Source organism: Ochotona princeps, chromosome 13 (genome assembly GCF_030435755.1).
Source record: "Ochotona princeps isolate mOchPri1 chromosome 13, mOchPri1.hap1, whole genome shotgun sequence".
Taxonomy (NCBI): domain Eukaryota; kingdom Metazoa; phylum Chordata; class Mammalia; order Lagomorpha; family Ochotonidae; genus Ochotona; species Ochotona princeps.
Window position 1 is genome coordinate 13650934 of NC_080844.1, and position 12882 is coordinate 13663815.

A 12882-nucleotide genomic window follows, 5' to 3' on the forward strand; every position below is an offset into this window, starting at 1 on the left:
TATTTTTACAAAGATGGTTTTATAGTTTGACAAGAAGTATTTTTCCCTGTGTTACGAATAAGAAAAATAATGAGTCATGTTCTCTATAGTCATGTTCTCTTATTTACCTTGTGGTAAAGGAAAAATAATGACATGACTTTTAATCAGCCTTCAGGCCTACAGGAGATTTTATTGGCTTATGAAATCCTAACCAGTTCTTCCCAGCCCAACTAGTGTTTCCTCTAAAGCTCATGATGAAGAATGACTAGCATCATGGATTTCTTTCAAGCACACTTCCCATCCCAGAATGCCTGATCTTAAGTTTTCTGTTCTCTTTTATTGTATTAGTTCTCAAAGATTCGCAGTACTTACACAATGTTGCTGCTGTTTTTCACCCCAGGGAATATTTTGGAAGTATATTCTGGAGCAAGCTCTGTTAGGCTGGTTCAGTTTCTTGGTCAGTTTTCTCTACTGCCAATATTTGCTAATCTTTGTGGAATCAGTAATTTGATTCTTTTTTTTTGAAGTAATTTGGCAAAAGTTTATAGTTTTTATGTTACCAAGTTGTAGTTTGTATGAATCTGCAAGGACATCTGGCTTTGTTGTTTTTCATCATCAATTTTATTTTCTCACATTAATTTGTTGCAAAGTATATATTATGTTGTGGGTTTAAAAAAAAAATTTTTTTTTTGATTGGTAGTTTGCTTTTGTTCCTTAACAAAAAGAGCATTTACAGACATGTTTGGACCAAGTGGCTGGGTCAGGGTGCTCTGGATCCTGCTCATTCTCTTAGGTTTCAGTCTTTAGGCAGCAGCTCTGAGGTGTAATCAGCTTTTTTATGTATTCCCAGATGAGTTCCATTAATGAGTTCCCTGGCATCATACATTGAATTTCATTTCCTGCTTTACAAATGTGACAGCAGATGGTCATATACTAGATCTCTGTTACTGGGCACAGAAAAATCTACTTATATAAGAGGATCTTTTTAAGAACTTGATTACACAGTGTCATAAACATGATTCTTTATCTAGGCCTATTCTGCTTTGGTATGTAGCTGGTAGGCACTTCTTCCAGCCTGGAGAAGGTAAGTAAAAGAAGGCACATGTTAGAATTCCTGTTTCCTATCAACTTTGGGTGTAGACTCTGAGTAAATGAAGCTTTCTTTTAGATTGATGTAAAGTATTTACCTCAGGGTTTAGCCTTTTTGACAGGTGAACCAGGGCATGGTAATTGATAAGTTTATAGACCCAGGAGTCTCCAGCTGCCACTGAAAGCAGACCCAGGCAGAGCCTCTGCTCGTGCCTTCATTTGAATCCTGGGTCTTGCTTGTCCAAGATGGGATATGAAGTTTCTTAGGAGGAGTTACTGCATGCGATCATGACTTAGATAGCTACCTGATACAGGAGTATGGATTTATTAGCTAAAGTTATCTTAGTTAGACTTTGGTATTATCATTAAATAATAGCCTCGAGCAAAGCACGTTGGTTACTTCTTTTAAAGATACATGTCATTATTTGTTGAATCACTGCTTATCAAAAAATTTACAGACTATTCATAGTACTGTTTCGTAAAAGCCCATAATTGTGGCTTAGTCAAATTATTATTTGTGTCTTATCTCAGGTTTTCAGTGTTGACTTTTTTCTACTGATTCAAGTTTTTTTTTTTAATAAGAAGAAAATAAATTTCAAATTAAGTCTTTTAAAACTGGGTGACTTAATTTGTTTGTCCTAAGGTGCCTGAACCTTAGTGAGATTATAACTAAAGCTGTAAATTGAAGATTTATTTAGCAAAGCACTGTGATTTATCTTTTCCTTTTTAAGACAGGCACATAGAGCATGGCTTTTCATAGATGTGCCAGGTCCAAGTCTGAAATAAAGAGACTGCTGCTGTTGACTCTTGGTCTTTGTGTCTGTGGGATAGAACAACCCTGACTCTAGATACATCCAAATTACATTTTCTTACGTTACTTAGAAATTACTTTATATTTTTTTCTAAGTAGCCGTGGTATTTTTTTTCTGATCCTATGGAATTCATTTTTCCATTAGATGCATTTTTCAGTGTTTTTAAAGGCCATTTTTTTAAATGACAGTACTCAAGTGGCTAATCGTTTTTCAAATCCTTAGGTTTGCACAGTTTTTCCTGTGCCCCCTGTTTGATGAAAGCTGCAAAGACAGAGAAGTGAATGCAGTTGATTCGGAACATGAGAAGAACGTGATGAATGACGCCTGGAGACTCTTCCAGCTGGAGAAGGCCACTGGGAACCCCAAACACCCTTTCAGCAAGTTTGGGACAGGTTTGTCAACAGCACCTTTCACACACTGCTTCTCCTTGGCCTCATGGAAGGCCCTGGCGTCTGTGCACAGGATTATATTTGCAGTTCAGGAGAGAGGATTTCAGAACTCTCTATTCCTACTAAATGTTTAGGAAGCAGAGCAGGTAAGAGTTATGAATAGATATTAACCAGTATTTCCCAGGGAAAAGAAAAATAGATCCATTTGTTCTGAAGTCTACTTTCCAAATGGAAGTTTTTTGTTTGTTTGTTTGTTTTTTAAATATGTATTTATTTTATTTTTATTGGGAAGGCAGATATACAGAGAGGAAGATCTTCCATCTGCTGGTTCACCCCCAAGCAGCCACAATGGCTAGAGCTGCGCCAATCCAAAGCCAGGAGCCAGGAGCCTGTTCTGGGTCTCTCAAACATGGGTTCAGGGTCCCAAGGCTTTGGGCCGTCCTTGACTGCTTTCCCAGGCCACAACCAGGGAGCTGGATGGGAAGTGGGGCTGCCAGGATTAAAACCGGTACCCATATGGGATCCCGGGCGCATATAAAGCGAGGATTTTAGCCGCTACACTACTGTGCCAGACCCAAGTTTTTCTGATTTTAAAAGATTTATTTATTTTGAAGTAAATCTGGAATAAATTTTAGAAAGATTTATTTGTTCATTACTTATTTATTTTGAGAGGAAGATTGATGGAGGACAGACAGAAATCTTCCATCTGTTGGTTCACTCTTTAAATGGCCCTTAGTTGAGCCTCTATGAAGCCAGAAATCAGGAGCTTCTTCCACGTCTCTCACGTAGACACAAGGGCCCAAGGACTTGGGTTATCCTTCACTGCTTTCCCAGTCCAGTAGGAAGTTGGGTCAGAAGTGGAGCAGCTGGAACATGAACCGATGTCCATGTGGAGTGCCAGCACCACAGGTGGCTATGCCATTGCTTTGGCCCCAAGTTTTTCTGATTTTAAAAGTGTAAGCTGGACCGATCACAGTGGCTCGGTTAGCTAATAATCCTCTGCCTGCAAGCACTGGCATCCCATGTGGCTCCTGTTTGTGTCCCTGCTACTCCACTTTCCATAATAATATTAAAAAAAAAATATGCTGTCCCCCTCAGCTGTTTTCCTTGGACCTAGGCAAGTGTTACATGGCTGGGAAAAAGGCAGCCAGTAGTTGGCAATCATTCTGAATCTGGTTAATGCCAAATTTGTGTTTACTATACCAGTAAGCTAGCATAGTTGTTTAGTCTTTTTTTTTTTCCCCTTTTGTTTTAAAGATATGAGGGGGAACTCCAGGCTGGGACATGCCCACCGGTGTGAGGGTGCTACAGATTGCCTGGGGAAAGGGGTCTGGGGATATATTAGAGTGGGAATGGCTAAGGGTATGTTTGATAGGAAAGGAATGACTTCTGGGGTCTTTCATGGACTGGGCCACTCACAGGTAGGCAAAGGAGCTGAGATGGAATGATTTAGAGAGGGTGGGGAGAATTGGAAGGCATGTCTAGGTCACGCCAAAGCACCCACTCATGTGGGAGACTTGGGTTGGGCTAAAAGGCATCATGAGCTGCCTGCTGGAACTCAAAAAAGCTGGGGCTGGGGGCATGCATGGCTGAGCTAAGCCAAAGAACCCACCCATGAGTGTCAGAGCAGGGGGTGGGCAGCACCTACTAGAACACAAAGGAAGTGGATCTGGGGGAGCAGATTCTATAAAGGAATTGTGGGCTCACCTCAGTAGTACTACAATACTTGCTGGTTAATGGGGAGAGCTGGGGGCAGTGATAGGCGAGGCTGCATCATAGAACTCACCTGAAAGTAACCCACCTAACACTTGCAGGAGCTGGGGCTGGAAGAAGGCTGGGCGGGGCCGGGCTGCAGCACTTGCCAGCACATGGAAGGACCAAAACTGAGGGTAGACCATGCCAAGCAGGGTCTCTGCCCCCACTGGACCATAGCACCCATCAGTGACATGAGACGTGGCTGGGGTAGAACTGACCAGGGAGTTTGCATCTACTGGTAAATGCATTGGCTGGTGCAGGATCGAACCTGACCCTGCACTGGCTGGCTAGTGCACACAAAAGTTAAGTCTGAGGTCACGCAAACAAAGTTTCTTGGGGGGACATCCCAACTAGACTGCTGGACTCAGATTGCAGACAAAGGAATAAATCACGGGATATGGTCCCACCTTGAAGTACATATGTCAGGACTGGGTCTGCTCAGTTGCTGATGCTTGTGCATTGGACAGCATGTCTAGATGCACACAAGAGACATGAGGCCAGTTCATCTAGGCCAGCAGGGGATGTCAACTGCCTCTTTTCAGAGGATGGTCCAAGTGCCTGGGTCTCCTGATAGTTCTCCTGACCAAGCTTTGAAGCAGGTTCCTGGGTCTGTGGATGCACTAAGGTGGACTCTGTCAACCAATAGACCTTGGAAAAGGTTTCTCAACCTTGGAACAGTGAAACCAACAACTTCTCAGATCTATCAAAACCATTCAAGTAACACCCTCAGACACTCTTCCCCACATTGGGGTCTGTAAGGCATCATCAAATAACCATCATCCATCCCTGGGTGCTGATGTAGTTTGACAGCTGGGATAGGCCCCCTCCCCATCGTAGCCTGTGGACACAGAAGGGGAAAAAAAAGAAATATGTGTCCCACCCACCTTCCTCCATACTGACCCATCTCATCCGAATCAGAGATCCACATGGGTGTTCACCCCTCTCAACTATGTAAGAAATATTGAAAAATAAATAAAAAGGTTTAAAAAAATACTATCCTAATTCATGTTCTTCAGAAGATGCCAGGCTATCTTTATGGTCTTTTATTATTGTTGTTGTAGAGGTCGCAAAGAACAAGGCTTTGATTACAGACTGACTCAGTGTCAAATGCCCAAAACTTAAAAGACTGTTCCGCTACTGCCATGCCACTTTCCTCTCCATACTCCTCATGGAGACATGAAAATTTGATCTCAATTAATCTATTACTTTTTTTTTTTTAAGTAGGTGTCCTAGAAGCCCCAGTAGCCTAACGGATAAAGCATTGGCCTCCTAAAGTATGTGTCCTTGTGGTGGTGGCGTAGTGCTTAAAGCCACTGCTTGTGATACTGGCACCCCCATGTGGGCACTGGTTTGAGATCCACCTGCTCCACTTTCAGTTCAGCTCCCTATGAATGGCCTGGGAAAAGCAGCGGAGAATGACTCAAGTGTTTAGATCCCTGCCACCCACATAAGAGACCTCAAAGAAGCTCTTGGTTCTTGGCTTAGGCCTAGTCCAGTTCTGATCATTGCAGTCGCTTGGGGAGTAAACCAGCAGATGGAAGTCTCCCTTGCACTCTAACTCTTTCAGATAAGCAAATAAATATTTTGTTTAGAAAATTAATTAAATAAAAAAGGTTTATTTTTGTGTTTGAAAGGCAGAATGACAAGAGTAGAAGAGCAAGATCTTCTAGCCACTCCCTAGCTTACTCCCCAAAGGGCTGCGACAGCCCATGCAGGGCCAAACCAAAGCCTGGAACTCCATATTTCCCCTATAGGTGGCAGAGACCCAGGCACTTGGACCATTTTCCACTGCCTTCTCAGGCACATGAGCAGGAAGCCAGAGCCTCTCTTAGGTCCCCCACATGGGTGCAGGGTCCCAAGGTTTTGGGCCATCCTCCACTGTTTTCACAGGCCATAGCAGGGAACTGGATGGGAAATGGAGCAGCTGAAACGTGAAATGGTGCCCATATGGAATGCTATACTTTCAGGGAGAGGATTAGCCAATTGAGCCATCGCACCAGGCTGCCATTTATTCATCTAAGCTTAACATGAGAATTAAATTAAGGAGCTCCTGGGCCCAGCGCAATAGCCTAGTGGCTGAAGTCTTCACCTTGAGAGTGCCTGGATCCCATGTGGGCGCCAATTCTATATGGGCACCTCACTTCCCATCCAGCTCCCTGCTTGTGGCCTGAGAAATCAGTCGAGGATGGACCAAAGCCTTGGGACCCTGCACCAGTGCGGGAGACCAGGAAGAAGATCCTGTCTCCTGGCTTCAGGTTGGCTCAGCTCCGGCCATTATGGTCACTTGGGGCGTGAACCAGCAGACAGAATACGTTCCTCTCTGTCTCTCCTCCTCTTTGCATATCTGACTTTGAATATAAATAAATAAATTTTAAAAAATGAGATCCCATAAAATGCTTAGCATACAGCACTAGCAAACTAAACATAAGATTCTACTCCACTGAAGCCTTAGGTGTGTCTTGCCTCCTTAAGTAAACTTGAAGGACTTAAAATGCAAAGGCATTTGCTACACTTCTTTCTTTTTTTTTTTTTTTTTTGTAAAGATTTTATTATTATTGGAAAGCCGGATATACAGAGAGGAGGAGAGACAGAGAGGAAGATCTTCCATCCGATGATTCACTCCCCAAGCAGCCACAACGGGCCGGTGCGCGCTGATCCAAATCCGGGAACCTGGAACCTCTTCCGGGTCTCCCACGCGGGTGCAGTGTCCCAAAGCTTTGGGCCGTCCTAGACTGCTTTCCCAGGCCACAAGCAGGGAGCTGGATGGGAAGTGGAGCTGCCGGGATTAGAACCAGCGCCCATATGGGATCCTGGGGCTTTCAAGGCGAGGACTTTAGCCGCTAGGCCACGCCGCCGGGCCCTACACTTCTTTACATTCTGTGATATACTTTATAAGCAGGGGGGCTAAAACAATTACTTCTCAATGAAAAACAGAAAGATCTGAGTGTACTAACATAATGCTATTGCACTTGCCCCCAGTGTACTAGAGTTAAAGTAACAAGTAAGGAAAAAAAAAAGGTCACCAAATCTGAAACTCAGCTCCCCCTCCTTGGCTTCCATTCTTCCGATACATCAGGGAGTACCTATTGGATTTCCTTCACCCTCTTGTTGGCTTCTGTTATTTCCTTCCCAGCTGACTAAACTCAGTTGTTCTTACCGTGTCCATGGGTCTATGTTTAAAGAAGCAGGTCACTAAATAGCAACCAGAACTAAATTTTCCGCTTTCCTGTTCCAAGCCATATGTGTAAAAATACCCAAACTTCTTTCAATTGAATTCCTATCAATCATCTATGATTGTTATTATGATTATGATCATATACATAGATTATCATGATCAAAAGTTTTGCCACTCACTTCACATGTACAGTCTAATTTAATTCCCACATAAATCTAATATCGGAGCAAACCAAGGCTTAAAATTCATTTCACCCAAATGGTTGGCTGGGGTCTAAGACTAATCAAGTTTTTTTTTTTAAAATGTATTTATTTTGGGGACTTGGTGAAAGTAGGCTAATGGCTGAATCCTCGCTTTGCACACCCAGGATCCCATATGGGTGCCAGTTTGTGTCCTGACTGCTTCACTTCCCATCCAGCTCCCTGCCTGTGGCCTGGGAGAGCAGTCGAGAACTTGGGATCATGCACACCAGCAGACTGAAGATCTTTCTCTCTGTCTCTCCTGTCATTTATCTGCCTTTCCAATAAAAGTAAAAAATTTTTTAAAGATTTATTTATTTTTAATGGAAAGGCAGATATACAGAGAGGAGAGAAAACAGAGGGGAAGATCTTCCATCTGTTGATTCACTCCCCAAGTGACAGATATTTTGAAACCATGGCAAAGTTTTTGCATAGTATGCATTTTCCATGAATTTCTTGAATATCACTCATACTTGTCAATGTTTAGGATTTCCTGAAAATAACAAAAGAGGATGAGTGGGAATGTGAATTGCATAGAACTCACTAGGGGAAGGTGATACACAGGGCTCAATAGGGTATTTTGTGCACCTCTGTGTATGTTATACACTATTTTAAGAAGAAAATATAAAAGGAGTAAGTAAGAGAATGGAATACAGCAAAAATGAAGGAATTTATTAGTAGGTTCTGCTTTTTAGGGTTAGTATCTTTACCAGCATCAGAAATCACTGAGTGACCTGATTAACAGGGTCCTGGAGGAAAGAGGCTGTAAGCCTTTGCAGTCAGTTCCTTCCTACTTTCTATGTCCAAGCACCATTTATTAAAGCCATACTATCAGCCCTGCGCAATATCCTAGTGGCTAATCTTTACCTACATCCACCTGGGTCGTATCCTGGCTGTTCAGCTTCCCATCCAGCTCCCTGCTTGTGGCCTGGGAAAGCAGTCGAGGATGGCTCAAAGCCTTGGGACCCTGCATCCATGTGGGAAACCCAGAAGCAGCTCTTGACTCCTGGCTTTGGGTCAGCTCAGCTCCGGCCTGCCGGAGTCCAGCTCCAGCCTGGGTTTCGGAACTCGGGAAGGGTGCGTGGACGAGGCGCAGAAAGAAAGAGACGGACCACTAGGATTCCATGATGATAGTGGACACGGCAATAAAGCTGTCCGCTTTATTTATACAGAATCAGTTAAACTCTGGCTCAGACTTTCCACGTCATGGTCAAGTGGGTGTTTCTAAGGACAACCATGCCATCTGCTTTATCCAAAAACAATAGGAATTCCTGCTACAATTCTTATCCTACAACCTAATCTTGTATCACAAAGAAAAGGAGAACCTAAAGGTTAAGGAGAGGACGAAACCCTAAATACAGGTCCCTTGATTAGCATAAGGTCAATGGGGACACCCAAAACAGTAGGAATAATAGAAGGCCCTTTTGTAAGACATTATCATTGACATTAACCTCCAAGTTCACATTGTGTAAAAAGCCAGTCTCACAATAATGAAAATGCCTGGACAGATTAGAATTCTTCAGCTGAGCTGGCATAGTAGGCACGGGGAATGTCCAAGTGAAAAGCACACGGAGACCATGGTGGCGGTAGAAGTGCTGGGAGCCGTCTGCTCCAAAGCCTCCTTATTACATATTATCTCCTCTTCCCCCCAAGTCCATTAACAGGACAATAGGACGTCAATGAGTCTGCAAAGGCCAGGTGCTACTGCCTTAGGCCTGATTCCTGAGTGCTCAGCTAAAGCAATGTAAATCAGCTCCACAGCCCACAACACCGGCCACTGTGGCTACTTGGAGAGTGAACCAGTGGAAAGAAGATCTTTCTCTCTGTATCTCCTTCTCTGTGTATCTACCTTCCCAATGCGAATACATCTTTTTAAAACAAAGTATAAGCTAACATAAAAAGTTTTAGAATAGAGGTTATTTTTTTTTTCATTTATTTCAAAGACAGAATAAAATTGAGTGAATGAGGGAGAAATAGAAGAAGAGATACTTTTATCTTCCTGGTTCATTTCCCAAGTGGCTGCAACACCTAGGAGTCAGGAATTCCATGCAGTTCTTCCATGTGGGTGGTGGAGGCCCAAGTACTTGATGCATGAAAAGCTGCTTCTCAGGAGCATGCGCCAGAGAGCTGGATTGGAAGCAGAGTAACTGAGATGTCAGCTATCATTCTATTGTGGGATGCTGATCTCCCTGGCAGCAGTTCAATATACTGTGCCATAATGCCTGCCCTGGATTCAATTCCCAATTCCAGTTCTTAATTCCAGCTGCTTAACGGATAACACAGTTACTGGCATGCATGGCAATAATTGAAGTAACTAGGCTCTTGCCACACACATGGGAGACCTTGCACACACATGGTTGTGCTTCAGGCTTGAAGCACCTTGTTTTTAAAGATCTATTTAGGGCCTGGCACGATAGCCTAGCGTCCTCTCCTTGCACGCACCGGGAACCCATATGGCACTGGTTTTAATCCCGGCGGCCCTGCTTCCCTTCCAGCTCTCTGCTTGTGGCCTGGGAAGGCAATCAAGGATGGCCGAACGTTTGAGACCCTGCACCCATGTGGGAGACCCAGAAAGAAGCTCCTGTCTCTTCCCTTCTCTGTAACTCTGCCTTTCAAATAAATAAATCTTGGGGCTGGCACAATGGTTTTAATACTCCACCTCCAAGCACTAGCATCCCTTATGGACTCATATCCCAGCTAAGCTGCTTCCCATCCAACTCCCTGCTATGGCCTAGGAAAGCAGTGGAGGAATGCTCGAAGCCCTGGACTCTTTACCCATGTGGGAATCCAAGAAAACTCCTGGCTTTTGTTGGTTCAGCTCTGGCTGTTGCGGCAACTTGGAAAGTGAACCAGTGAATGGAAGATCTTTTTGTTTCTCTTTCTCTCTGTAAATCTGCCTTTCTAATGAAAATAAAGAGATCTTAAACAAATCTTTATAGAAATATTTTTTTCTTAAAATTGACAAAAACAAAATCACTGTCATCAGCATCAAATATCCAGTGTTTAAATTTCCAGTTATCTTGTAAAAATTCTTTTTCAGAAATGGAGATATAGAGTGTATGCACTCCTTTTCACTTGTTGAGTCCCCAAATGTCCACAGCAGCCAGGTCGTGCTGGACCCAAGGCTAGGAACCGGCAGCAAATTCTGCATTACTTCTATCATAGTGATGCTTACAGTTCTGCCATTGTTGTCTGTTGGTTACTTGGAATACTACCATGAAAAGAATATCTGCTTTTCATTTTGGTAGCCTAGTCATAGTTATTCTACAAAAGCCAGGACAAATGCTTGACTTATTCCATTCATTGATCTGCTTTCAAAATAAAAAACTGGTTTTCTAGTATCCTTCCGTGAGGGCTAATTTGGTTTTTGAATATCTCAATAAACTTAATTGGCATAAAAATATCTTAAATATTCCAACTTGGCTGTTTATCACTCACTAAACTTTTTGTTATTTTCCTTTGGTGGGGGAGATATGTATCTCTGGGGTACTAGAAATGTATTGAGAATAAGTTTTAAACTGGTATAGAGATGCTTTTAAGAGCTTTTCATTTGAGAGACATTTAAGAGGTTTTTATTTAAAGTCCTTGCTGTCTCATAACCCGCATTTTTTTGTGCCACTGAAGTACAGGAGAGTTGCCATTTTTTTTTTAAAGATTTTATTATTATTGGAAAGCCGGATATACAGAGAGGAGGAGAGACAGAGAGGAAGATCCTCCATCCGATGTTTCACTCCCCAAGTGAGCCGCAACGGCCGGTACGCACTGATCCGAAGCTGGGAACCAGGAACCTCTTCCGGGTCTCCCACACGGGTGCAGTGTCCCAAAGCTTTGGGCCGTCCTAGACTGCTTTCCCAGGCCACAAGCAGGGAGCTGGATGGGAAGTGGAGCTGACGGGATTAGAACCAGCGCCCATATGGGACCCGGGGCTTTCAAGGCGAGGACTTTAGCCACTAGGCCACGCCGCCGGGCCTGAGAGTTGCCCTTTTTAATCTTGTAGGAATATTGGCATGTATCATCACAAGGCCTTAGCCTCCTTCAGGATTTTAAGGAGATTGTTATCCAATGAAGAAAGGGTGTTTTACAGTTTTCAATTAATTAACTTGAAAGGCAGAATGATACAGACAGACGGAGAGGTCATCTACTGTGAATCACTCTCTACAAAGCTGCAGCAGCTGGGGCTGGACCAGGCCAAAGCTAAGAGGATTTCCCCTGTGTGTGATAAGAACGCAAGTACGTGGGACGTCATCTGCTGCTTGCTAGGGAAGCTGGATCAGAAGCACAGTTGGGACTTGGTTCCAGGTACCCCACTACAAGATGCAGGTGTCCCAAACAGTGGGACCAAGTGTGCCAAGATATTCACCCCAGAAATAGCTTTTATAAAAGGGAACTTTACAATAATTCCAGATAACTAGCTAGAAACCCATTAACCTCAACTTGTGTTTTCTGAGAGCATTTTTAGGTTTTCCTGGTTTTAATTATCAAGTCCATCTGCCTGAGGACTTTATCAGACATTTAGTTTGAGATACCTTGAGTTTCTTTTAAAATGTTATTTATGAGCCTGGCGCAGTAGCCTAGTGGCTTAAGTCCTCACCTTGCATATACCGGAATCCCATATGAGTGCCAGTTCATGTGCTGGCTGCCCCAGTTCACATCCACCTCCCATCTGCCTCCCTGCTTGTGACTTAGGAAGGCAGCAGAGAACGCCCCAAGCTCTTGGGACTCTGCACCTATGCGGGAGACCCAGAGGACACTCCTGGCTCCTGGCTATGGATTGGCTCAATCGTGGCCCTTGCAGCTGCTTGGGGAATGGTGAATCAGTGAGTGAAGGATTTTTCTGTCTCTCCTCTCTGTCAATCTCACTTTCCAGTAAAAATAAACATTAAAAAAAAAGCTACTAACACCATCACAAGAAACCTACCCTCATGACTGTCTAATCCTAATTACCTTTCCCCAGGCCCTACTTTTATTTTTTTAAAACAACAGATTATTTATTTTTTATTGCAAAGTCAGATATACAGAGAGAGGAGGAGAGACAGAGGAAGGTCTTCCATCCGATGAGTCTAAAAGTGACCGCAACAGCCGGTGCTGTGCCGATCCAGAGCCAGGAGCCAAGAACCTCCTCCAGGTCTCCCACGCGGGTACAGGGTCCCAAAGCTTTGGACCGTCCTCGACTGCTTTCCCAGGCCACAAGCAGGGAGCTAGATGGGAAGTGGAGCTGCCGGGATTAGAACTGGAGTCCATATGGGATCCTGGGCATGCAAGGCAAGGATTTTAGCTGCTAGGTCATTGCGCGGGACCCAGGCCCTACTTTTAAATACTGGCAATGTAGGAATGGGGACTAAGTTCCTAACTCATTCAAGCTAAACTGCATCTCATACTGCACAGCACAGCCTGTTGTGGGAGGAACTAGACATGGCTGCACCGAAGTCCCCTTCTGTTGCTTT

The 12882-nt window shown here is 43.8% G+C and overlaps 1 protein-coding gene across 6 annotated transcripts in view; it reads left to right on the forward strand.

Annotated features, from left to right (window-relative positions):
• The window catches only part of IDE (insulin degrading enzyme), a 113566-nt gene that overhangs the window by 48041 nt on the left and 52643 nt on the right, over nucleotides 1-12882 (forward strand). For all 6 annotated transcript variants that reach the window (XM_058671117.1, XM_058671112.1, XM_058671113.1 and 3 more), the window contains exon 4: nucleotides 2103-2272. In XM_058671117.1, the coding sequence (XP_058527100.1) occupies nucleotides 2103-2272 (170 nt within the window). The remainder of the gene's footprint in view (nucleotides 1-2102; nucleotides 2273-12882) is intronic.